The sequence below is a fragment of the Zeus faber genome (genome assembly GCF_960531495.2).
Source record: "Zeus faber genome assembly, chromosome: 6".
Taxonomy (NCBI): Eukaryota; Metazoa; Chordata; class Actinopteri; order Zeiformes; family Zeidae; genus Zeus; species Zeus faber.
In genome coordinates this window covers 32,425,656-32,452,325 of record NC_137201.1, presented here as the reverse complement: position 1 = coordinate 32,452,325, position 26,670 = coordinate 32,425,656, and the positions used below count along the sequence as shown (strand labels likewise).

General features: G+C 45.1%; 3 protein-coding genes across 5 annotated transcripts; 1 reads left to right on the top strand and 2 right to left on the bottom strand.

The window, feature by feature from the left end:
- Positions 1 to 268: 268 nt before the first annotated feature.
- kif23 (kinesin family member 23) lies at positions 269 to 18,099 on the bottom strand. Of its 2 annotated transcripts, XM_080001693.1 has the most exons (23): positions 18,035 to 18,099; positions 17,665 to 17,728; positions 15,165 to 15,293; positions 14,974 to 15,079; positions 13,813 to 13,949; positions 13,361 to 13,473; positions 12,186 to 12,356; positions 11,982 to 12,026; positions 10,886 to 10,998; positions 10,532 to 10,650; positions 8,567 to 8,669; positions 8,404 to 8,483; positions 8,188 to 8,307; positions 7,937 to 8,096; positions 7,270 to 7,431; positions 6,278 to 6,444; positions 5,831 to 6,004; positions 5,020 to 5,217; positions 2,968 to 3,201; positions 2,726 to 2,814; positions 2,488 to 2,572; positions 1,987 to 2,057; positions 269 to 1,523 (listed from the first exon to the last, which is right to left on the bottom strand). In XM_080001693.1, the coding sequence occupies exons 1-23, from the start codon at positions 18,046 to 18,048 to the stop codon at positions 1,508 to 1,510; spliced, it is 2,670 nt and encodes an 889-aa protein (XP_079857819.1). In that variant the 5' UTR covers positions 18,049 to 18,099; the 3' UTR covers positions 269 to 1,507. The 2 variants fall into 2 exon arrangements, with proteins under 2 accessions (XP_079857819.1, XP_079857820.1); XM_080001694.1 differs by lacking the exon at positions 11,982 to 12,026.
- A 103-nt stretch (positions 18,100 to 18,202) lies between these two features.
- Positions 18,203 to 24,469, top strand: ddb2 (damage-specific DNA binding protein 2). Its single transcript, XM_080001808.1, has 10 exons — positions 18,203 to 18,439; positions 18,536 to 18,654; positions 19,755 to 19,946; positions 21,823 to 21,989; positions 22,138 to 22,237; positions 22,350 to 22,527; positions 22,949 to 23,094; positions 23,180 to 23,335; positions 23,429 to 23,474; positions 23,955 to 24,469. The coding sequence occupies exons 1-10, from the start codon at positions 18,403 to 18,405 to the stop codon at positions 24,218 to 24,220; spliced, it is 1,407 nt and encodes a 468-aa protein (XP_079857934.1). The 5' UTR covers positions 18,203 to 18,402; the 3' UTR covers positions 24,221 to 24,469.
- Positions 24,470 to 24,495: 26 nt separating this feature from the next.
- Positions 24,496 to 25,471, bottom strand: LOC307231204 (protein FAM180A). Of its 2 annotated transcripts, none has more exons than XM_080001806.1 (3): positions 25,355 to 25,471; positions 25,112 to 25,194; positions 24,496 to 25,000 (listed from the first exon to the last, which is right to left on the bottom strand). In XM_080001806.1, exons 1-3 carry the CDS (start codon positions 25,419 to 25,421, stop codon positions 24,653 to 24,655), a joined length of 498 nt encoding a protein of 165 aa, XP_079857932.1. In that variant the 5' UTR covers positions 25,422 to 25,471; the 3' UTR covers positions 24,496 to 24,652. The 2 variants fall into 2 exon arrangements, with proteins under 2 accessions (XP_079857932.1, XP_079857933.1); XM_080001807.1 differs by having other exon boundaries at positions 25,112 to 25,191; positions 25,355 to 25,468.
- Between the last annotated feature and the right edge of the window lie 1,199 nt (positions 25,472 to 26,670).

Genomic DNA, 26,670 nt, shown 5'->3' with positions numbered 1-26,670 from the left:
GCAAAGTGTCCCAAAACGGTAAAATATCAATATAAAAGATATATTTAATTACCCTATTTATCCAAATATCATAAAAGGAAATCAAGAGTTAAAGTTTAATTAAAGATATCCTTTTTAAGAATTGATCATAAGTAAATCTCAACTTTTCATCCTCTGTGGGGGTCTACAGGCCACAGATGGCCCTCATGCCACAGGTTGGCCACCACTGCTCTAGTTTATGTACCATCTTTGAAATAACCCAAACTAATCCACACATGTCGGCATATAGTTTAATCTCTTCCCGGCCAAATCATGAGTGTAAAATGATTAGAACAGCAGGAGACCTGTGGCCTTTAAACAACACAAATCGGATTCATCACAGAACCAGAATAACACCAAGAATCTTATTGAAGACGATGAACATATAATGAAGCATGAACACTAATTGAAAACAGACTTTGTTTATATGTAACTTTCTATGGCGGCGTGGAGCCACAGCTTTACATGAACCGCTCGGAAAACAAGTGTCTCAGCTGATTAGAGAAATGTCATAGCAAACATGCATTAGGCTTCTGAAAAATGTTAAATATGGGGAAGGATTGTGTAGGATAGCAAGAAAACTACCGCAGCGCTCTGGCTCCATCTAGTGGCCAAAGGGAGTGATGTCACATGGTCAAAAAGACATGAATCTGTATAATATGCCTATATGTACAATAATTACACCTGGTTGTGATGGTTTAACAAGGTGTTTTACAAGTTTTAAGTGAATACAAAAATACATGTATATAAAAAATATAGTCTCCAGGCAGCTGGAGTGCCTCTCCTGCTCTCCTGCGGCTGCACCTTTTAAAATTCTTGGAGCGTCTCCAGTGTAACTGCAGTGAGTCCAACACGCCGACAGGTTGCATAGCACGTTCCAGCAGACACCGTTACGGGCTTTTCTATTCAATAAGATGAATATCAGGACTTTATATGCACGGTCTGTGCTGTGATGACGGGAGAAATATACATTTCTTATGATCTGGAGGATAAACGCACTAAAATAAGTATAAGCATATTTAAATTATATTTGAATGTCCATGTACTAATCAGTTAGACCATGTATCCCAAATAGAGATGGACATTTACACTTGAAATGCCAAGCACACAGATTAGTGGCTGTGTTTAATTCTGGTGCATGGGGGGGGGGGGGGGGGGGGGGGGGGCGCGCTTTACCTCCACCACATTCTACCAAACCAAGCAGGAAAACACGCAAAAAAAACAAAAACAAAAAAACCTAAAACAAACAAAAAAAACCAACAACTTGTCACTTCTTTTAAAGTCTCATAATAATTTCTTTTTTCTCTCCAATTTGCATCAAAAGAATACATTTTAAACACTGGTTTAAACTTTGGTGAACCATGAATATAAAGCCTATGCACACGTACATTTTAAATATCAAACCTAAATGTAATAATAAAAAATAAAAAAAGGTTTGAAGTTCCCACTATTGCACATGGAGGGTGGAAGGGAGTGAAGCGCCTGCAGTTCACGGCTTTCTGCGTCTGAAACAAACAGCAGCGGTTCCAGGGAATTAATTATCTATTATAAATTATAATTATTGTTTTTAAGACATAAGAGCTTTTAATGTCAGTTTTAGCAAAACAAAAGTTCAAAAGTTGTGGAAGAAACAAACACAAGAACAAACTCACATGGCTAGCTTAGCATAACTTGCTAACAAACACAAGAATCTTCTTTCCAGTGATTATTTCATAAAGCAACCAAAATGTAATGTAATGATTTGTGAGCAAACTAACAAAAAAATGAACTGAATTTTAAGTTGTGGTTTGATTCTAACTCTTTGTATATTATTGAAGACAAAATCCCCCATGACCCTTTTCTAAATAAAACATCCAACTATTTTTTCCCTTCATCGTGAGCAAATCATTTAAAAGCGTCAAAGATTTATTTGTGTATTTTCTAACTTCAGTTGATCTGGTGTTGTTGTGCCATGAAAGGTCCACGTACTTGGGGATGGCGTGATGCTCGTAGCCGGGCCCCAGGTGGGACCCAGCCCTCATCTCCAGGGCCACGGAGCACTGAGGGAGGAGAGGAGCCGGTTAGAAGGTCAGTTCCACCAGGATCCGAGCAACAACACTGGGACATTTGGTCAAGTTTGGCAGTTGTCTTGGGATTTGTTTACATTCCTATGGAAGTTAGCATTAGCTCGTACCGAGGGCGCAAGTCTTGTCACTTGTTTAATAAAAAAATGAATCTTGAAATGAAGATTTTATTTGTGATTTTCACTTATTGTAGTGGCACCAGTGGCTTTGTGGTTCAAATCACGTTGGGCACAACTGAACTGCGGATTAGAACCTTCCATGAAGGAATATTAGCTCAATGTGAAACCCTTCTTTTTATGTAAAGAACTTTGATTTGCAGGATTGGACACAGTTTCGAGTTGTTGCTTGATCGGGACTGAGAAGATTTTTCATATTGTAGTGACAACGGACGCTCGACGTCTCTCACCCTCGTTTCCACGTCGGTCCAGTCACCATCCGACCGCTTGTCCTGATCGGGCGGCGGCGTTTCTTCTGACGACCTCCGCTTGCGGCTTCAAGGAGACAGAGTGATGAGCACCATGGACAGATTGTTCTACCGGGCAGTGTGTGTGTGTGTGTGTGTGTGTGTGTGTGTGTGTGTGTGTGTGTGTGTGTGTGTGTGTGTGTGTGTGTGTGTGTGTGTGTGTGTGTGTGTGGACTCTCACCCGGAGGCCGTGGTGAGCTGCTGCTTCAGAGTCTCGATGTCCGTGAATTGGACGGCCTGTCCTCCTCCCCTGGTCTTTATCACTTCACCCTGTTGGAAAGAAGAACCACAGGATGTTCACAAGCATCCAGCACAAAGCCACAGAAACAATGTTATGTTAAATATGCAATACAATAATCAATCAATCTAATATATCTGTACCATTCTCTTACCACCTGAAGAACAGAGTTAAGGTCATTTCACCTTGATGAGCTTGGTGTGGATCTCCCCGTCGGAGGCGACCTCCTGGTGGGTCAGGACGTACTTGTCGCACTTGGCCAGGGCCTTCTCGCTGGGGGCCGACACCTTGATGGCGTTGGGGAGGACGGGCTGCATCACGGTGTCAAGGTCCACGCAGGACGACGGCTTGTGGTCCACCCACTTTTCCCCGTCGACCGAGCGCGAACGCCGGTGCAGCAGCCGCACTGGGGCGGTGGTCTGTCCGCAGAGAACGCCAGAGAGAACGTTCAAATAATCAAATAATATGATTAGTATGATGATCCACCACAGAAACACGAACAGGCGATTCACTACGCTCAGGGTACGACCAATATATACACCGATCAGCCACATTAAAACCACCACTAATAACAGTAATATTGTGTAGCTCCCCCTCGTGTCCCCAAAATAGCTGTGACCCGTGGAGGCATGGACTCCACCAGACACTGAAGGTGTCCTGTGGTATCTGGCACCAAGATGTTAGCAGCAGATCCTGTAAGTCCTGGAAGTTGGAGGTGGGGCCCCCATGCCTCGGGTTTTTGTTCCAGCACATCCCACGGATGCTCCATCGGATCGAGATCAAGGTTTCCCGGCAGAACATTGTCCAGAGCATCACACTGCCTTCTTCCCATAATGCATCCTGGTGCCAACTCTTTCCCAGGTGAACGCCGCACATGCACCTGCCGATCCACATGATGTAGAAGAAAAGGTGATTCATCAGACCAGTCACCTTCTTCCATTGCTCCATGGTTCAGTTGTGATGCTCACGTGTCCATTGTAGGTGCTTTCAGGGGTGGACAGGGGTCAGCATGGACACTGTGAGTGCTCCCATACGCAGCAAGCTGCCATGCACGGTGTGTTCTACACCTTTCTATCACAGCAACATTCACTTTTCAACACTTTGTGCTGCAGTCGTTCTTCTGTGGGATCCAACCAGACGGGCTACACTTCACTCCCCACGTGCATCAATGAGCCCATGGTTGTCCATGTCGGCGGTTCACCGGTCGTCCTTCCTTGCAGCACTTTTGGTGGGTAGTAACCACTGCATACTGGGAACATCCCACAAGACCTGTGGTTGTGGAGATGCTCTGACCCAGTCGTCCAGAATCACAATGTGCTCCTTGTCAAAGTGGCTCAGATCCTTACGCTGCTTCAACACATCAACCTCAACAACTGACTCTTCACCTGCTGCATAATATAATAATAATATATAACAGTGTGTATGTTTTTACACACACACACACACACACACACACACACACACACACACACACACACACACACACACACACACACACACACACACACACACACACACACACACCTTGACAGGTGCCACTGGAACCAGATGATCAATGTTATTCACTTCACCTGTCACTGTTTTAATGTTGTGGCTGATCAGTGTATATGTCGCTTGCATCCAACAGGCTGCCTGCGTGGATCTTCAAGAAAATACTTTTTGAAGTTAAATTAAAGAAATTAAGATGTTAAGGAGCTAGAGAAAGCCTTGACATTTTCAGTGATGTGTTGTTCAAGCAAGAACGATAATTTAGTCAAGTAGGAGGAAAAAAACCCAAAGGATTTTAGTATAAAGTCATTCAGACATTCAGGGTCATTTTAATTTAGACTCTTCTTGAAGCTATACACCCATCTTTATCTCCACCCATCCCTACAAACAACAGAAAGCTAGACCCACATAACAGGTTAATAACACATAAGGATGATATTTCTCTTGCTCTATTGTTGGCTACAGCACTGACCCTCCAGCCTCTCTGCTCTATGTCTACATGGTAGGTGGGGGAGGTGGGCCAGCTCCCGGGCTCCGAGGCGCTCCCCGGGGAGAGGGGGCTCGTCCACTCCACCTCAGAGACGCACGGGGAGGGCGTCGGCCTCGCGTCCTGATTAAAATCTCTCATGGAACTCACTGACCCTGGATCTGGCCTGAACTGGATGGCGTCAACACAACAGGAACATGGCAGGGTTAGTAGAGGTGCTGATGGGGGGAGGGGGCGGGGCCTGGGAGGCTGCTGGACGTACCGGAACGCTCGGGGGGGAGGCCGATCTCTTGGCGAGGGTGCGCTCCTCCCTGGGGGGTCGCGAGGCTTGCCGGTGCTGAGGCTCCAGGCCGCCGGACGCCTTGGTCTCCGTGACGATGGCCTTCAGCTGCTTCAGCTTCTCGTCTTTCACCCACAGTTTGTTCTGCATTTCAAGCTGCTTGGCGTTGACCCGTCGCTCCTGTTCAAAGGAAGAGGTAGAAGAGGATGAAGAGAGGGAGAGGATGAAGAGGAGAAGAGGATGAAGAGAAGAGGATGAAGAAGAAGATGAAGAGGGGGAGGATGAAGAGGATGTAGAAGAACAAGAGGATGAAGAGGGATGGAGTGATGAGTTGAACCACACACACTCAAGATCTAACTATAAAAAGGAGGAATCCCCCCCGTGTCCTTCCATTATCTTGACAGCCGTTCACTCCATGTGCTTCACACTTGAGGGTTTGTAGTTTTCAGTTTGGTGCAATTTGGACACACGACGTGTGTGATATTAATAAACTTCAATAAAAAAAACGAGCCGGCGGGGCGAGGCTTCAGGGCAGGTGCGCGACTTTAACTTTGTTAAACTGTGCCGTTAATGTCTTAGAAAGTCTTATATTTTCAATAGGTACATACTCGTCTTAAATAGTATAAATGTCAAGTTTCACACACGCAAACTAAGACCGAGGGGGGAAAAGAGTCCTTTCCCTGTGAGGTGCACAGTAAATACACAACATCTACATGGGAAGAATCAGGGGAATGGGAGCGGGATTCGTGTTTTGGTCAAGTGTTAGTTTGTGAGGCCATTTGAAAGCACTCACACATTCCTTCTCCCACTTGAACTGCGTGTCAGAGACCACGCCCTGCATGTGCTGCGCCATGCGCCGTTTCTCACACTGCTCCCTCTTCAGCCTCTGCTCCCTGGTCTCCAGCTCCTGCTGCAGCGACCGCTTGTTCTCCTCATACATGTTGTTGGTTTTCTGCAGGATGTCGATCTGTCCAATGAGCAGGGAGACGTTTAAGGTAAGACACTTAGCAAGCAATAGACAACTTTTCAACCCCCCGTAGTGTTTTACTGGTATTATTATTATTATTATTATTATTTGCTCTGTGTCACAAAGACAACCAGGCACTTTATGTTTCCCACAGAGCGCTCTGTGAAAATGATCAACACCATTGGTAATTACCCAAAAGTAAAGTATAAATGGTAAACTGTATATCAGCAGCGGAAATATCAGGTTCTGGTAAATGTTCTCGTCTCCTCGCACCTTGGATTCCTGCATTTTGGTTCTCTTTTCCAAGCGCTCCAGCTCTGCCTTTTGGCTCTGAATGACTCGGTCCTTCTCTCCCAGTTTTCCGTTTTGCTGGTGGATGAAATTCTCTCTGGAGACCAGGTTGACGTCCTGCTCCTTGAGTGCAGACCTCATCATGTTCGCTGTGGTGTGGGGGCGGAAGTTAGATGAACACAACATAAAACCTAGACGTTGAAAGAAATGGATGCGGTATCAACTAAATTTACTCATTTTTCATTTACATACTTTAAACGCCAGAGGGCAGAGTCCCCACCATATATATTTTTGAAAACCAATTAAATTGAAAATAATAATAAGAATAATAAGAATCATGATCATAAATGGTTGCTTTAAATGTCAAAAAACATTTGTATGAAATAAATATTTGTAAAAACCCACAATTTGTTTATTTAACTTTATTTGGATTCGGCTCCCCATTCCCACGTACTTCCATTCTCCGTGCCGTCAATTTGCAGGAAATTCTACTACTACTGAACGACTTTTAGGGAACATGGAGAACAATCATTTTCCCACATGACATCACCGGGTTTGTTTCACCCTGACTCACACGTGCGAGCCGATCTGCCAGGCTGAGCACATCTGGTACCTACACCGGAAGCAGGGGGCCGAACACCCGCCCTCTCCCTGTGGCTCCGGCAGGCCGTGGACTGAGCGATCGCTGCAGCAGCGAGGTGCGTGCAAGGGTCGCTGTATCATAGATGTACATTATATTTGCGTTTGTAACATAGACTGTTATTGAAACGTGACCGATATGGTTCAAATTCGTCCTGTAAAATAAATTATTTTCGGACACTGGACCGAGTTTTATGAGTAGTGGTGTACAAGTGCAATTGCACTCAGAAACTGTAGGACAAACTGTAAGTTTGTTCCAAAAATTGTGACCTTATTTAATTGCGAGCTGAGTGTATGGTTACACCCCTGGTAGAACCACGGCGGCTGTCACTAACCCACGTGCTGGTACTCCTCGATCAGCTGCTGCCGGAAGCGGTGCCTCTGCTCCAGAGCCTCCACCAGCCGGGGCAGTGTCACGTTGTCGTTGGGGTCCAAGAGCTCGGAGGAGGGAAGAGGAGGGGGGCGCTGCACCATTTGGCTCAGAACAGCAGCAACGTCTGGGAACGAAGCAAAGGCCACGACTAAGGCCACATATCCAAAATCTATTTTTATAGCATCAGCCATCGAAGCAGTCTGGAATTCAGCGCAAAGTGTCATGTCATGTCATTTTGTTTGTCGATTTCTTTGTTTAAAACTGCTTTGTTTTTATGTAACCACCTGGAATGTTTATTTAAAATTTTATTACATACCTAAAATCAATAATAATAGTCTCTACAACAAAATGCTTACATGCATGGCTCTGGCTTTCTTCAATATCAGAAAAGATAGGGAATATGGAACACAAATCATTTCCTTTCCAAAGTCAGCTAATGGTAAAAAAGAGAAATTAGTAGTCATCCTCGTTGTACAATCTATTCTGTAGATTTTGAGATTCAGTGTGTGACCTTTACTTCAGTACTCCCAATGTTCAATGAAAACGAAATGGGCAGTAGTCAGTAGAGAAACTGGTAAAGAAGTCAGGCTCCAGGCTGTGAAGACTATTAAAAACCCCGGTCTGATCACCTCTGTCGGTCGGTCCACCGCGCTCCTCCAACTTGCGAGACAGTTCCTCTTTGAAGGCCTGGTTCCTCTGCCGCCGGCCTGCAGCCAAGCCACAGATGGGCCGATCCACCGGCCGGGCAATCTCCACCTCCTGGGTCATCTCTGCAAAGCGCATCACCAGCTGCCCGCACACAGTATAAATGATGACTACATTTCAATGAAGATGTTTACATTCTGGTGTAAAGGACTCTCCATGGGAGGGGAGTACGTACCATGGTTTCCTCGTAGTCGTCTGCCTTGGGGTTCACACACACCACCATCCTAACCTTCCCCTCGCCGTCAAAGTAGTTTTTGAACAGGAGGGTGACCTTCGAGTCTCTGTAAGGGACCATCTGTGGGGGAAAAAAATGAATAATAATAATAATAAAATTGAACTTTATAGTGCATGAGTGAAAATCAGGAGAGCAGACCACGGAGGAAAGACAAACCCTGTTTGTGCCACAGGTCTGGTTCTCACGCAGAACCTCGATGCACGTTCTCAGAGTCATCAGGGACTGGTTGATGTTCCCTGCAGTGACAGAAGGCGTTTCACCTCAAAGGAGTCTCAGCGAGACGAGAAGCGGGAGCTCGTTTGTTAGGGAAGCAACAAACCTGCTTCTCTGAGCCGACTGCCCTCCGCCCGGGTCCTGCTGGTGCGTTCGCTTCCCGCCAGGTCCACCAGGCACAGCTGGCTCACCACCACCTGGGTCCTATCCTAAAACACACGTTCAGAAAGATATTCAATACCGCCACCGTAAAGGCTGATGTTATGCAGGGTGTTGCGATGCATCAATACATTTTGTTCAGGACATTTCAAGCCGTTTTAGCTCAATCATTTTGTATCAGCAAAATAAGCACATTTGTGACCCACCACAGCAAAACCCGCATTGTCGCACATTTCTAAAAGTGCCAGGAGCAGCCAAATAAGTTGAAAAAAACCTTTCTAGAAGAAAAATTAGATTTTTCAAGAAATGTGTTCCTTAGTGGTTTTTTTTTTTTAATCTGTCAACAAATTTAAAAACCTAGTTTGATTTATAAATAGTAGAAAAATGTAAAACCGTGGGGTTATATATTCCCGTTAGATTACACGTGGGAAACACAGTTCACTTACCGAGACGCTGAACAACGCAGATCGATGGTTTCTTTTAAAGCGACCGTCCAGGTGAACATCATTCCTCCATATTCCATGTGATGTGAAGTTACAATGTGAAACCGTTTTGATAGAGTTCAACCTTTAAATCGTACTACTTTTACACACAAACTGAGACATTGTGGAGTGGGCGTGTACCAACGTGTACCATCGAAGAAGTCACGCTGACGTCACTTCCGTAAATAAAACGAGGATCCTTTGGTTTCACTTGTCTGTGAAAACTTTAATCTCCTTGTTGATATGGATTACGAGAAGCGGGTGGAGGAAGATCTAAATCATATCGCGGACATTAATCTGACCAATGCGATAGATCCAAGTCAGTTTAAGCAACACGTACTGGACTTCATTTTCCGCGATGATAGTCAGTTCTCCGACAGCGACGCTGAGAGCAACAGCACCGCTGAATCTGATATTATCCCGGACTTGGAGAACATTTCAAAACAGCAGATTTCAAACTTAATGTGACGATGAAACTGAATATTTTCAAGAACCACCGAGGAGACCGAACACGCCCGTTGTTGTTACAACCAAAGAAGTTAATGACGTGATAAAGTCCGTTGAGGTTGGTGATATAGATTCATGAACAAGTAGAAATTAACAAGATTCTCAAGTTTACCTGCAAATGCAGTCAGGGATGAAAACGAAAAGAGGCCCCAAATAGGCTCTCAGAGTGTAGCTGGAGTAGTGTGGGGTTAGCCCACATAATAACTCAACAACTTTGAAGACATTTGGCTTACGCACATTTATATATTAAATGACACAGCGAGGCTGATATACTGAGACTCATGTTATTGATAGACGTGTTGTCTGCGCTTTTAAACTCCTTAATAATTCCATTTTTATAAAACATGTATATTCTTACTCTTAAATATAACCCCTTTTAAAAACAAAAGATGTTGTGTGTCAATGCCGCTGTTTAACATTCCCTCGAATCACAAGAACAATGCAGCGATTGCCCCATTTAGCAGGGTGTCAAGTCCCCATTCAGCAAGGTGTCAATTGGCCATGTGGCTGTGTTGGTCCTCCAACTATTTGCATTCTGGGAACTGGCTGAATAGAGCCAAGTGTGGGGAAAACTTTGAAGGGGATTATCCCAGAATCACAGTTTGCCACACCCTTGTCATTAACAAGTCACAGCTTTAAAAATATTTGCTTCATTTGCACAAGTGACACCTTGTTCTGAAGCTCTGATTCTTCCCTTCCAAATGATGAGAGAAAAGAATAAAAAAAGAAAAGTCAAAAGCCACCAAATGTAACTAAAGGCTGCGGTGGGTCATATACATTATATGAAAATATTTCACAGGCTCGCTCTCTCAAGTCGATTTTTTTTTTAGTTCAAAGCGTAGATAATGTATACATCTACTTTTGAGATTTCAGATGGGCTGTTGTATGCAGAACACAATATCTGAATGAACAAACAAACTCACCAGAATGTGTTCTCCGTCTGCGTCCAGCGGCGCCTGAGCCAGTTTGATGATGAACACGCTGTGGGAGCGACTGGACTCCTTGTTCAGCTGAGTGTTAGCTATCCTCCTCTTCTTCTGACCTTGGGGGAAAAAACAACAAAACACAAGTTTCTTCATCATCCCTTAACAGCACCCATGGCACCCACCAATCTGCATGATTCCCCCCCAAACTGCTCAGAGAGAAGATTAATCTGGGTCATCCCCTGGCCAGAGCCGACCCCGGAGGGCGGCAATGCCAAGTCTGAAACATCCCATCATCAACACAGCGCTCCCCGTGTTCTGGATCCTACAAGTCCGAGCCGAGCAGCAGCTTACCTCTCCAGAAAACCTCAAAGGCCTCCTCGGTGGACTTGACCTCCACCTCCGTGCATCCCGCCACATACATGTTGTGGTTCTGATCTTCTCTCAGGATTTTGGACTGCGGCGGTCTGGACAGAGGAGGTTCAAGAGATCAGTAGCTGAAAGAGGGTTTTTAGTTTCAAAACACCAAAAAAAAAGTTACAAAGCGAACATTACAAATTTAGACTTCATTCAGGAAGATTCATGTGAAGCAGCACAAACCAGGGGTTAAATGTCTGCTGCGGAGGATTATTCTAAAAAGCAACAGGGTAAAAGAATGGTTCACAAGACACATTTGTAAAAACACAGAAAACAGATGCCTGAACATCCAAGCCTTAGTAGATGATGGTAGGAAAAACCGAAGGAAAGGAAACTGGAAACAAAAGGAAGGACGTGCACGATTCAGCCATAAAGGTGCAGTGTAGAATTTAGGGGCCTCTAGCGGTGAGGCTGCAGATCACAACCAGCTGTAGATTTCTCCCCATGGCAGTGCAACATGGCAGCCTGTGTGAAGCGTACCCACGCTGGGATTATACACTAATTAAAACCTACATATGGAATATTATATTCCAAGTCTGTTCTGTAAATTCTACACACTACCTTTAATGAATGGTTTATATTGACTGCCATACGTCTGCATGAATCTGTATGATGCAATTTTAGTGATTATAAGCATCTAAAACTATAATCAGTCCCTCCAGGAATTTGCCTACGCAAATTCTACCAATCCCCGAAAAATCAATCCCTGCAATATTTACACACATAAAAAAAAAAAAAAAAAGCTTTCAAATTTGGCGGCACGATTCCATTTATCAATCTAGAACCATTGCCATGACAATGATGTTACCATAGCAACGTTCCCAAAACGTTCTGGCAGGATACTAACTAGATCTTGAAATCTTTTAGTCACGCACAAAAACAAATACTGTCAACTAACGAAAAACAGTTGACACAAAATAGAGTGAGATCCTGGTGGGACTGAACAATGATGCCAAAGAGACTAGTCCAAGCCCAAATCAGCCTCATTAGAAGCTGAATGAGGCTGATTTGGGAGTTTGCACTGGTCACGTACATGAACTCAGTGTTGGGCTGCACAGGAGTGCCTCCACCATTCCACCTAACGGAAAGAGAAGAAGACATTTATCCCTCTACTAGTTTGGATAAATGTATGAGTTAAATATACTTTACTCTTTAGCATTTCCAAATGAATTATTCATCCAAAAACAGAAAGTAGGAATTATTATAGGATTTTTTTTTTCCTAAAGCAAAAACTCACTTTGGTTTGATAGGGTCGTACGGAGTTTCTTCCAAAAGATCGAAGATGTAGTTGTTGTAAATCTCTATGTAGGAGACAAAGACGCTGTAGGTGCTGTCCTCGTCCACGCTGTCCGCCCTGCACGCCTCCTCGGGAGCGAACATGTCGGCAAATTCGGGATCGAGCCTTTGCCTAAAAGATCACAATGTGGTCAATGACAGCACAGCGGTTCAGTGCGTCGCAACACGCTGAGTTTATTTCAAAGCATTGGAAAATAACATTTCACGCTTGATTATATCACTTCGGGCAAAATTTAAGTCAAGGTCTGTACTGAAAAAATAAAATCAGCAATTCTCTTATCCATGGAATATTTCTGTCTACTCTATAATCCAAAATGACTTTTCTTTGTAAACACCCAGTGGAAAAGGCTCCGATAGCTTTGAGGTCACACAACGTTACAAGTACTTTGGGGTTGTGTCAATTGAACTGAAAAGGTTAGAGTGTGTCTGAAGAGAAGTTTGTAATAAAAGGGGACACAGCCATGCCAGGTTTTTATTTTCCGACTGGACACCTCAACCCTGTAATATTGTAATATACAGTATGTTTGTTCTTTGTGTTTAAAACAGGTCTCAATCAATAAGCAAATCCGAAAGCAGCTCTAGGTCTCTGGTACAATGTAGACTCATAAATAAATATATTTCACTCCACTTTATAAAAGGATAATGTCTATAATATACAAGACGTGAAGTTATCTGCATTATGTTTTTGTCGCCTGAAATTATTTCAGGAATTGATTTTGGTGGACTGATAAGGTGAAATCAGTGAAGGTTACGGAGTAAATACAATAAAACTCAGAAGCTATGCGCAAACGCCATTGGCTCACAGAACTCAGGCCTCAGGAGGGTGGCTCCTCCCACAAAAAAAACAGCCTGTTTTGGAATAGGGGGTGATAGAGGTATGTTACAATGGCTAGGTGCATAATCTGAGTGGTGACATCTGACATGTTTTGGGGACCTCAGAGACATATATTAACGTGTGTAAAAAGGAGCATCATGGGTCCTCTTTGACAAAGAGCAGTTACTTTACACAATGTAGAAGCAGAGTGGATAACCAAAAGCAAACACACCATGTGACAGCCACAATGTGGATGCAACTACATACAGCCGCTAACGTGCACTTTCCTACAGCGTCCTCACCTGGAGGAGGGCGTTTTGGGTACAGTTGGCTGGTTTTCCCGCCTCTGGCGCTCCAATAAAGCATCAACGTGATTCTGTAGTTCCATGCAATTTTTATCATCAGTCTTGAAAACCTTAGAGGGGGAAAATGTCTTATCAATTAACTTTTTTCCCCGGTAATGACCAGAAATTATGACATGCCAAATTTGAAAAGGGAAATTCCACTGCAGAGAAACATTCAACAGAGCGGGGCATCATTTTTTTAAGCAGGCTACATTTCTTGAAAAAGCTGATTTGACATAACTATACAACTCTCCTACAGGAAGCTGGAGCATTGGCAGTATTTTCGGGCACATATCTGGACTCACGACTCCGGGCTCATTTTAACCTGCAGGTAACATACAGTAGTACCTTTCTACCGCTAGAGAGAGTCAGGGTGGAATTTCCTTTTATGTCCCATTTATTGCACTTACAAATCTTTTGGCCTGGTAAGGGCCGATGCTGTTGAAGATCATGTCCAGGGACCGGGGCAGAAGTCCCCCCAGGCCCGGGGAGCCTGTCATGGTGAAGGTCTTACCACTCCCTGTTACTCCATACGTGAAGAGCAGTCCTGAAAACCAAACACACAAGAGGATCTTAGCCGCCCTGTGGAACTAGGGAGTCACAGAATACATGAAACGGTGTGGAATGATTAAATCCCAAAAATAAAATTGTAACTAGTGCTTTAATTTAACACAGAAAACTATGGCAATTAGATTACAAACAGAAACCAAATTTCCTATGATGACATCATCATATTCAGGACACATCCAAAGTGGAAGATTTTCAATTCCACCCGTTTGTTTGCAAACAAGACCTCCAATTCAAGCTGCAGATGAAAAGTGACAGCGTTTCAGCAAAGCTCTGGTTGACCAGCACGGCGGGAGCGTGCTGGTCAACCAGAGATGTGTTTACTGGATGGAAACGGATCACGTCATGTTGGCTTTATTTGTGAAATGCTCTGGCAGTGAAAATACTGTCTGCCAACGAAGGACTCCACGTTCAGTTTGAAGAGCATCTGCTTCCGTTAGCAACACAGGGTTTTTTTTCTTTCGGCTGCAAAGTAAAGGTCAACTAGAAGCCACATTTGTGCCCCATAAATCTGACACTGTTTCTTGTTTTAAATATCTTTAATTAAAAACAAGCAAGTTACATTACTGAGATGTAGAGAAACTAAAGTCTTTATTACTGACCACAATTTTAATAGACAATCAGTAACGTGATTAACTTCTCAGTCGTGTTACACTGGGGTCAGGCGATATATCGATACTGTGATAAGAGACTAGATTTGTCTGGGATTCTGGTCATCTTAATACGAAGTTAAATGTTTTCTTTAAGGAGCATTAAAGTGAAGTAATAGGATTCTCTGAACTTCATAGACTGTTCTTATTAATTCCTCAACCTGCTTGCTCATCATATCCTCATGATTGTTTGTCTCTTGTGCGTAAATATCTTATGAATTCAACCCCAAATGATCAACATTGAGGTATTTCTCACCACTGTAATATTTCTTTCACCAACAGAGACTGTGGTGTTAGTGCTGCCAGGCAGTCGAACCCAGCTACAATGTTCCAATCATAAGCAAACACACATACCGTTTTTTCCATGGGTGAGGTCATCTACAAGAGGTTTGGCAACTTCTTCAAACAGCTCCATCTGTGATGTCGAAATTCCAAACACTTTCTTGAAGGAGTATTGTGTCTACGAGACAAAGCAGAGCCGATCCGTCTAAACACAAGTCACCCTGCAAAACCGTCTTGACAGCGGTCAACCAGATCCCAGGTACCTCTTTGAACTCTCCATTTCTGTTGGCTCTGAGTCCATCTGGAGCGTGCAGTTGGATGGTGCTGGCACTGATCACCTCGATGCAGCACTCCCCGTCCTCAGCACCCAGCGGCCGCACCCGGCAGTAGACCTAATACACATCCACAGTCAGGCAGAGTTGCAGTGAAATGCGTTGCAAACATCAGCCATTCGAACGCATAGCAGCTCATCCCTGGCAGAGGCTTTGATGACCATTTGGTCAATAGAGATTTTTAAGCTTTTATAATGCTAATTGTCTGTAGAGAAATGCACCAAACCTCATGACATTCTTTGTATATGTGAATGTACCTGGCGGAACAAACTCATTCTGATGTATATTATTATTCATCCTCAGGGGGAAATTGCGGTGTTCGAGCAGTTCACATCACAACAATAGCAAATAATTACAATAGCGTTAACAACAATAGAGTAATGAGATTTTTTTAAAAATGGCAATATGCAATAAACTAAAAAACTAACAATAAATAACAAACCTCTATGAATAATTCAGATAGACAAAAATAAGAAGTTGTGAAAGTTTGTGTACATATACAGGATATAAAATAAAATATATACATATACTGTGGGTGGAAAACAAAATGGATATAACAATGTAGTGTATACACTACTGGGGATACTATACAGCGGATACCACACCCCAGCAAGAATCTTAACATTCCTCACAGTTTTCTGTCTGGATGAAGGAACGCCACCTCCAGCTGAATATTTCCCAGACAGAACTCCTCAACGTCCCGGTTAGTCCAAACCATTCAACACCACATAAACGTTCAGCTCGGCCGGTCATCATTAAATCCACCCAAATCTGCTTTAAATCTTGGGTAGTGATTGATGTTCAGCTAACCTTCCCTAATCAAATTTCCTCTTTCTCGCAACTCTGCAGATACACACCGTACAACATCAGGAAGATCACACGAAATCTGTCGGAGCACTCGGCACAGCTCCTTGTCCCAGCGCTGGTCATCTCACAACTAGACTACTGCAACGCTCTACTGGCTGCTCTACCACTACTCACTGTTAAACCACAGCCATGCGCCTGGTTCTCAAGAATCAAGAATCATTTTGTTCCTATTCTCACAGATGCACTGCACTCAACACACACATGCAGGAAGTGGTGGAGAAATTCTGCCTCTACATTTCTCCCGTCCCAGCTGTCCTTCCTCCAGGGGGCAGCCGGGAGCAGTGGAAAGCCTTCACTATGTTGGTGCCCAGGGACCAATTCCAGGTGGTGGATCCATATCGTGGTCAGGGACAGGACAGTCTCTGCGTGTTTTTAATTGGGGTACTTTTTTAAGTTGGAGGAGACCCATGTGAGCACGGGGAGAACATGCAAACTCCACACAGAAAGGCTCCTAATCGAGATAACCCGTCGGAGCACAGTGCCAACAGCACCCCAGCCGGCAATCGATTCCAGGACCTTCTTGCTGTGAGGCAACAGTGCAATGCACTGTGCAGCCAGCCAATGCGTGCGTGCACATTACATTTACATTTAGTCATTTAGCAGACGCTTTTATCCAAAGCGACTTACAATTATTCAAACAGCGACGGACGCAGCCATCAGGAGCAATGAGGGGTTAAGTGTCTTGCTCAAGGACACTACAGCATGCTAGCAGGAGGAGCCTGGGATCCAACCAGCAACCTTTAGATTACTAGACAACCAGCTCTACCTCCTGAGTTACAGTACCCCCCACATGTCACACCTCTCTCCATCTTCCTCCACTGGCTCCCTGTAGCTGCCCGCTTCACGTTGAAATCGACGCGGGCCTACGGGTCAGTAACTGGACCAGCACCCACATACACTGCATCGCATATCAGGGCACACGCCTCAACCCGCTCTCTGTGGTCTGCAAATGAGCGGAAGATGGTGATGCCTTGACTGTGTGGAGTGAGCTCTCAACCCACTCTTCTCATGCGTGGTGCCCCAGTGTTGGAACAAGTCTCTCAGCTCGCTACGCTCTGCAGAGACACTCACAACCGTCAAGAAACACCTGAAGACCCTTCTCTTTCAGGAACACCTGATCCTATCTTAGCTATAACTATTCTTGTTTCTGTTTATGATGACTAGCTGTTGAGTTATTAAACATAATGCACTAAAATGGGGGACGGACGGACCTAAAAATAAATAAATAAATAAATAAATAACGGCACATTTTATTCAGATTCCTTCCAGCGACTTGCACCTGTATCTGGTTGAATTTAGAAACAGGAGATCATGCAGTTTGAGGTTGCGCCAAAGGTTGATGTTTGTTCGTTTCTAACCTCTCACGTCACGTCGCTTTGGACAACAGCGTCTGATCAATGAAGGAATGTAAATGTTCATGTAATGTAATGTCAATAATTGCCGACGTGTGTGTGAGTGTGTGTCTTGGCACCGCCCTGTCCGACTCGGGTCACCCGGGTGAAGCCAGCGGAGGACACCCGGTGGATAGCCGCTCTGGAGGTGACAGTGGTCGGGGAGAACTCACCCCGACCGGGTCTTTCTGGCTGCTGGGGTGTTTCCTCGGGGGCTTTCGCGGAGTCTTCGTCTTCCTGGAAGTAAATCAAGCACATGTTCCCGTTATACCCGGACGCGGGTCGTGGTTGAAATATAGGAGGGAAAAACAAAACCAAACAAAACAAAACCAAACACGTCTGCTTCGTTATTTTCCAAACGTTAAGAATCCGTTTCCGTGAAAACAAAAAAAACATGGAGCTCGACTGGGCTTTCAGCGTCGTCGTCCGCCGCCAAAGCAACTGCGGGGCGGCGACCCAACAAATCACAAAACACCGCCGAGCGCCGAGATATTTATCCTCGTTATCATTATATATCGTTTCGGAAGGTAAACATGAACTTACGCCGGCCTCATCATCGCGCTTGCGGGACTGTGACCTCCACCGTCCGCCGGCTCCGTAAAGCCCTCTCTCCCTCCTCCGCCCAGACGTTACTTTTTCAAACTTCCCTCCGTCCAGCGGCGTCCGATAACATCCGGTGACGTATTTCCGCTTCTACTTCCGCAACCCGCCGCGTCGATTAAAAAACAAACAAACAAACAAAAAAAAAGAAAAAGGGGAGAAAACACGACAGCGACGCGTAGCGGCCTCCCGCGGGAACGCACCACGCGTGTTCCTGGTCGGACGCGCAGCCGTTAACGCCGACGGCGGGGTCGCGGTCGCGGTCGCGGCCGGTTCTCTTTCCGCGGTGTCGCTCTCCGCCCGGGGCTGAAATGGGAGACGCGCGCCAACAAGCGACACGACCCGCGGGTGAGGTGAAGCGCGGCGGCGGAGCCCGCGCTGAGATGGACGCCGGGTTTGCTTCTCGCCCGCGGACTGATTTCAGTGCGTGTTTCTCGTTTTCAGGCGCGACCCTCCAAAGCAACGACCCGCCGGTGACCAAGAAGCGCAGCGGCCACGGGAGCATATTGCACTACATCTACCGGAGCACCCTGGGACAAAGTCTCCATTCCCAATTGAGACAGGTATTCATCATTATTATTCCCTGGCCTGTACATATCCCTGAAAAAGTCTCCACATACTCTGTTTCGTACATATATTTTGGTGATTATTTCAATTGCCTGTGTATTTTATGTTTTTATTTTTTGCTTTCCTTGTGTTGGTATATATATATATATATTTTTTTTTTATTAAAGTGTCTGGAACATGACAACCGCTGGACTCACGCACAGGGTCGCCTCCTACCACTCGCGCTTCGAGTTTCACCCGGATCGATGCACAATCGGTGCGGGAAGTAGCGAAAAGCCAGTGTCGTGTACATACTTTCATACAGATATGCAGTGAAATGTCTTTGCAACGCACCCGGGGATCATGCACAATAGTTACTCAACCCAACATAAAAGTTAAATGAATTCCTACCTGGCAACTAACTGAATACAACATCAAATAAGACCCAAAAAGATAATACCAAAGTGGGGGTAAAAAACTAGAAGGGAAAAGACTTATGTATATGGGATAGGCTATTTGTATGTACAGATATGTGCGTTGTGTAGTGAGACGCTTTGTGACATCATCCAATTCGTTATAAAAGTGCAGGTTGTGGCTGCAAACGTCCATTCTCGCCGCGCGATGTGCAAGCCATCGCTCTGTAGTGGTTACAAACTGTGTGTGTGTGTGTGTGTGTGTGTGTGTGTGTGTGTGTGTGTGTGTGTGTGTGTGTGTGTGCGCGTGCGCGTGCGTGCGTGCGAGTCGTCTTACCTGACGTGGGCGGGGCCGTTCGGTTGGTGTTTCGTCTCTTTTGCTCTTTTTGTAAATGGCGGCATGCTGTTCACATCCAGCCCTGTGTTACATGCAGCGTTGTGTCCCTCCCGACTTTGCAGGATTCGGGGAAGTCATAACATACAAACGGCGGGAGTCCACCATGCGTTGCTAGGACCCGGAAAATGACAAATAGTCACAGAAAGCCTCACTCCGGCATCTAACAGTCGCCTGCACCGCGATGCTCAGAAAGCATTCATTTACCGCAATGCCGCCTTAAACACAACATTTAGGTATATTTGGGGTATTAGGGTAACCAATATCCCGGTTATATTTCTACTACTGCCATGTAAACGTGTTGTTCCAGTGTCTGCAGGAGCCCTTCGTGCGCTCGCTGGGCTCCTACCAGCTCCGCCACACTACCAGCCCCTTCGACCGCAGGACCACCTGCCTGGAGTGGCATCCCACGCACCCCACCACGCTGGCCGTCGCTTCCAAGGGCGGAGACGTCGTCCTCTGGGACTTTGACGCCCCCAACAAGACAGCCTTTATCCAAGGGGTGAGAAAAGGATTCATTGGGTATTTCAAACTCTTCATTTGCCTTGTCCGACCTTTAAAGGGGACCTAGGATGCTCCTTTTCAGCAAGTTAATATCGGTCTCTGAGGTCCCCAAAACATGTATTTGATTTGTTTTTTGTTTTTTTATAGAAGATACTACTCAGATGAAGCATTCTAGCCATTGTAACATGCCTCTATACCGGGTGGTGCGCTCTTTCGGCGGGTGGCGACTCCCTCCCGAGGCACCAAGTTCTGTGAGCCAGTGGGGTTTGAGCTTGACTTCCGGGTTCCGTTGGATTTAGTCCGTAAACCTTCACTGCTTTCACCTCATCAGTTCACTAAAATCGGTTTCGGAACAAATTTGACGCCAGAAATAAGCAATCCAGCTGCTGAATCTTCACTCTTATTAGATCTACAACACGTAATTTAAAAGTTTGCCCCGGCTTCATTGCCGCCCACCCTCATTTTCATGTTTCATGTTAGCATTGGAAAATAAAATAAATACATCTTCAATAAAAACAATATTTTTATTGGTTATGTTTGGAGAAACGTACGTTTAAGAAAGAAAGAAACACAGAGCAGAATTTTTTTTAAAATACTTATTCTCCATCATCTACATTTTCTTCAAGGACAGTTGGTATTAATTCCTCTTTATTTTAAAAGATTTGTGCTGGTCTGTAAGCCAGCAGAGCTGTTCCCAGCGGGTTTTGTTATTCTCCAGCCGTGGGTGGAGTTACCCAGATGGAGGGAGTTTCTAATTCTGCTGAGGCCCTAAATGACGGACGAAAGGGCTTCAAATCTGAACGGCGCGTTTCAAGACATGTTTCCTGAGGTAGACATCTCACAAAAAACGGACTGGGTTCATCTTATTACACAGTTTGTGTGTTAGTATGTCCATCACAGACCCACATGAACAGTATGTGCACAAGCACTGAAAAAGTGAGTTTTTTCGTAATAGGTCTGTTTAGTACTAGCCAACTCTAATAGCCGAGGCATACCTGTCAACCCTTCTCTCCCGCTGTCCTCCCGTTTAAATATTTTCCCTCTCTCTTTGTGACACGGGTACGTCAGCACTGCCAAGAATGCCTTTGTGACGCGGGTAAGTCAGCGCCCGGTCCTCCAGGTTGGGGGTTGGGCGTGGGGTTAACAACCTCACCCCGTAAAAAAAGCATGTTATGGAAACGACGAGATGACGCCATTCTGGTGAATGGTGGGGACTCGTCGCCCAATGTTCCAAAATGTTATGTTTTTACCATTTAAAAATAAATAAATAATAAAAAGTTAACCGTGACGTTGACGCTACACTCTGCGATCAGAGTGATCTCCGCTCTGCCGCTCTCCCCCGTTCCTCCCGACAAAACCAATAAAAACAGTGTGTTTTTATTGTAGATGTGTTAATTTTCCTCCGTTTCCTAATTGAATGAAACAAAAAAGCCCTGTGCAAAAAGCCACGGCCCACAACCAGTTCAGGAGTGGGGCGCGGGGAGAAGCAGCTCCTTTGCATTTAAAGCCGCACACACAGAAACAGCCCGTCGAGAAACAGGGGGGTTATACAGGCATGTTAGAATGGCTAGGATGCGTCATCGAGTATGATGTGTGACCTTTAAATTGTGAAGACATTGTATTAAAAAAACACCTTGATCCAGTGTCCAGCCAATATAAATGATGGTCCTGAGTCTGGCTACACCGTTGCAGATAAGAAGTCTACATTGTGGGTCACTATTCTTTTAAAGCTGCAGGCTAAATTCTTTTAAAAAGATGGTGCATTCATTATCGGTCTTTCGATCCGGACACCCTTCTTCGGTGAGTTGTCACTGATGTGTTTTTATTTTCGGAGCCACTGCCCCGCCATGGACCAACATTTCTCTTGCTCCCAGAAAGGACCTGGAGACTTCATCGGGGGGATGAAGTTCTGCCCGGCGGACCTCTCCAAAGTCTACACGGCGTCGGGCGACGGCACGCTGACCCTGCGGAGCTTTGAGCGTTGTTCATCCACCGTCCTGTCCAGAACCACGGACTGTGGCCACGAGCACCACAATGTTTGGTGAGCTGTGGGGAACGATTTCACCGGTTGAACCGTATCATTGGTTTATTTTTATTTTTTTTGTACATTTCTACAAAAACCTCCAATTGTAGTTTGATTGATTTTTAATTGACATTGCAGTCATAGAAACCTGGCTTCCTTTTTACAGTTACTGGTACTGCTGTTTGGATGTCTCTGTGAGCCGACAGATGCTTGCGACGGGAGACAACGTGGGGCAGCTCGTGCTGCTCAGTATGGACGGACAAAAGGTTCTGTAGAGATATCGCAATGTCCTTAGGTTTCCACGTCAGCTTCAAATGAGTAATTTTTTTTTTAAACACATTCTCATCAGTTTTATTACGACCACTATCTTACCTGTAGATCTTCAGCGACAGGCTGCACAAAGCTAAGGTGAGTCACACGGAGTTCAATCCCAGGTGCGACTGGTTGTTGGCAACGGCCTCCGTCGACCACACGGTCAAACTGTGGGACCTGAGGAGCATCCGAGACAAGAGCAGCTTCCTGCACGAGCTGCCGCACGACAAAGCCATCAACTCAGGTACGGAAGCAGGAAGGCTCACGGTCCGTTGTGGAGGTTCCATTGGAAGCCCGTTCCACTTGAGCGAGAATTCCTAAAAAAAATATTTCTTGGGAAACAACCAGGTTGATCAAATGAGTCTATTGTAGATGTAATTGGATGTCCAACCTGGAATCCTGATTAAACTTAATGAAATGAATGTGAAATTACTCAATGCATTTAAATGGATGTCAAAAACCTTCTAAAATATATTGTTCAGCTTTGTCTTTCAAATTAGTAAAATCACTTTTTTTTTTTTTTTTTAATTGTAATTGATAGCGCATGAGAGGAATCCCTCTGGGAAACAGTCTAGTAGCAGCATCAGGACCTTGGGGAGTGCTTGAGGAGATGGTCCCTGAGTTGCACACAATTAGGAATCTCTGCTCTTGTCCTCCGTGAGCAGCCTACTTCAACCCCGTGGACGGCTCCAAGCTACTGACCACTGATCAGTGCGACCAGATCAGGATCTACTCGTCCTCGAACTGGTCCAGACCGCAGCACGTCATCCAGCACCCGCACCGCCAGTTTCAGCACCTCACCCCCATCAAGGTGAGGCTCCTTCTCCCCACTTCCACGGGCGTCCTACCGGCGCCTGCGTTTTGTGGCCTCGTCCCTGATGTTGTGGTGTCGTTAGGCCACCTGGCATCCCATGTACGACCTGATCCTCGCTGGACGCTACCCCGACGACCGGGTGTGCCCGGGGGACCAGAGGACACTCGATGTCTACGATTCCAACACGGCAGAGCTCGTGTGTCAGATGCAAGATCTCAGTGCCCTGGGAATAATATCTGTGAGTCCGTCGTCTGGTTGGAGATTCAAGTGAAATTCCTCAGTGATATTCAGTCAACTGCATATTCCAACGTCCGGAATTGTTCATTTACAGGTCAACAAATTCAACCCGAGGGGTGATATCATAGGTTCTGGAATGGGTGAGTTTGGAGATTTCTTTTTTTTTGTCAAAGCTGATTACATAGAAATTTAAAATGCATTTATGAAAAAATTTAATTAAGTATGAACTTAAAAATTATTGTGGTAAGGTTAAGTATAATTATCAGCACAGGGGATTTAATATCAGCTCCTGTGTACCACAGGTGCATTTACATATGCAACTCATTTGTCATGGTGAGGATGGAGGGTGTTATCTACTGAAAATTAGTCCTGAATTATTTATTTATTAAAGCTTAATCGATTTAAAAAAATAAATAAATTTAAAAAAGCTTAGCAGTCTGAAAAAATAAAATAGAATAATAATAAATAAATAACACGAATAATAAAGAAATACAAAACGGAAATAGTCAAATATATAAAAGAAACCAGAATATGCAAATGCAATTCTATGCACAGGAGAAAGTATTACTATGGGTATATTTGGGTATGGGTACTAAATCTGGCCACTGTTTTAATAACAGGGGTTAATATTCTGGTGTGGAACCGGGGAGACTCCTTGGTCAGCGAGAAGAGCAAACTGCAACCGGAAGAAAGGGGATTGAGAGCAGGAAGTTCAAGAAGCCAGCGCAGAGTTCAGCAGCGCTCCAACAGAGACGGGAGAGAATCTGCGGCGGGCGCAAAGCTCCAGAGGAAGCTGGCTTCACTGGCGCCAGAAACTAAAACCAAAACCAAGACCCAGACCCGGCGCACTGAAAAGAGCAAAGCACAAAAGGGAAAGAAAAAATGAGCCTGGATTCAGTCGGAATGTTGTTTGTGTCACATGTTCCACGTACTGTGCAGTGCCTGCAACCAGACATCCAGGGATTAGTTGAGTCGGTTAAAATTGGTGCATGTTGGCACAAGGCACAATTTCGCCAGGTTGTTTTTTTCAGATCGTGTTCAGATGTTTTTTTTTACGTGTGTGAATGAAAGATTTCTACTCTTTTTATGTTTGTATACAATATTCAAATAAAGATTTGTATTCGTTTTTCAATAACAGCCGTTTATGTTTCACTTGGCTCTGTCCACACTTTCATCCACAAACATTGGACCATTCTCTGTTAAAAGTATCGTAAAGAATCTTCAGCACATTGACTCGTCAAGACCATCTGTCACGATGTTTACATTGCATGCATGACATCTCTACCGCACATTCATTGCAAGAACTGCAGAAATTAATTCACGCGAGGGTGATAATGTATTGACCCCGGAGCTCCTTGACCGTGACGTTGGCCAGCCGGGTGAGCAACCCGCCCCAGGCCCGCTGGTCCCCTGCTCCTCCCGGGGTCCTGGCACAGTAGGCGGAGTAGACCATGCTGAGGACCAGGCTGTCGAACTGCGTGTGGGACAGCGGCCGGCCCCCCGGGGCCTCCAGCGAGTTCAGCATCTCCTCCATGGAGCCCAGGGTTTTTGGAATGTCGTCATTGACCCGGGCCAGGAAAGCTCGGCCCTGCCGCATGGAAGCCAGCTCCTGGTCCAGCAGGATGATGTTGTTGTCCCGGTCTACGTCCACCCCGCCCAGCAGGAGCTGCGGGGGGGTGGGGGGCACAGAAGCAGACGTCACTCGGGTGCGTTTCAAAAACGACAGCGCTCAGATTTGGAGTGAGGTCGCATGGGACCGGGGGGGGAGAGAGATCACCTCAAACATCAGGTTTGCATCCAGGACGGTGGTGCTGATTCTCGGGGAAGCAGCACTTCTATATACGACTGCAGCCACATCTGCTGTTGAAATATTGGTGATTTAGTAGTTGATCAGCGACTGCAGAACACGGAACAGGTTCCAGATGCAGCCAGCAGTACCAGTGCTTGCCTGAGACGTATTATTCTAACGGCAAAATACCAAATAATACAATCAAGTGCAGGCATTTCTGTCTCGACTCACCCTCAAACACTTGCACAGTCCACAGATGAAAGATAAGGTGGAAGCAGACTTGAAGTATTCGTTTCATGTCGTTTCATATGACGGACGGACGGCCGCTGCTGCATCCCTCTCACCTCTGCACCGACTGAACTATTCTTTATAGATCTAGAAAGACAAACCCAGACTGAATGCCATGCATTTTTTCATGCTGGAAAAAGAACCAGGGGCCAACTGGCTGTGAGGTTCACACGTTTTTTTTTTGGGGGGGGGGGTTTCTTCAGCTTTTCTCTTTCACATCTGATCCGCAGGCTGCAGACGTCTGTTCAAGTCTGAACAATTCAAAGACCAACCGAACTGAAATCAAACGGTTCACTTTCACAAATTCGAGAAATAATTGGATGGTGTCAAGTAGCCTACAGAGATGTCTTGTTTTTGATACTTGCTTCAATAAATTCTTGCTGATGAATGCTTACACGTTTAGATCAAATGACAGAGTAAATGAGTGAGATTCACAGAGTGCAATTCCATGTTAAACTCTCAGTGTTGGAGGGAAGACAAGCGCGTTAAGGGCCCTCAACTGTTGAAAGGGTCATTTTGAGAATTTCTTGAAATGATTCCTTCCTCTCCACTCCCCGGCAAGCACAGTGGAAACGGGCGCACTAGAACGTCACACGGCTGAGAGGCGGCGCAGGCAGACGTCACGGGGGCTGGGTTGGCGGGCGGCGCTCGGCAGTATCGCGTGCAGCCGGGGGGAGCGGGGAAGTGACCCCCGGCCCGATTCCACCGAGACCGATGTTGCCCGAATGTGTTGTTTATGCATCGAGCTGTTTGCAATTTGTGGGAGATGAGGTTTGAGGAGTTAAATCTCTCCTACCTCATACCTTTGCTTTCCAAAAGTAATTTTCATTATTATGGCCCACTTATCAAACTAGGTCTCTCTCTCTCTCAAATACTTTATGGTAATTTCCAACTAAATTACAAAGTTTAAAAACGTTTAATTTACAATCCCAAATTCCAATGAAGTTGGGAAGTTGTGTAAAACGTAAATAAAAACAGGATACAATGATTTGCAAATCCTTTTCAACCTATATTCAATTGAATACACTACAAAGACAAGATGTTTAATGTTCAAACTGATAAACTTTATATTGTTTTTTTGCAAATATTCACTTATTTTGAATATTTCAAAAAAGCTGGGACAGGGGTAAAAAAAAGACTGGGAAAGTTGAGGAATGCTCAAAAAAAACACCTGTTTGGAACATTTCACAGGTGAACAGGTGAATTGGAAACAGGTGAGGCTGAACAACTGGGTGAGCAAATAGTCCAACAGTTTAAGA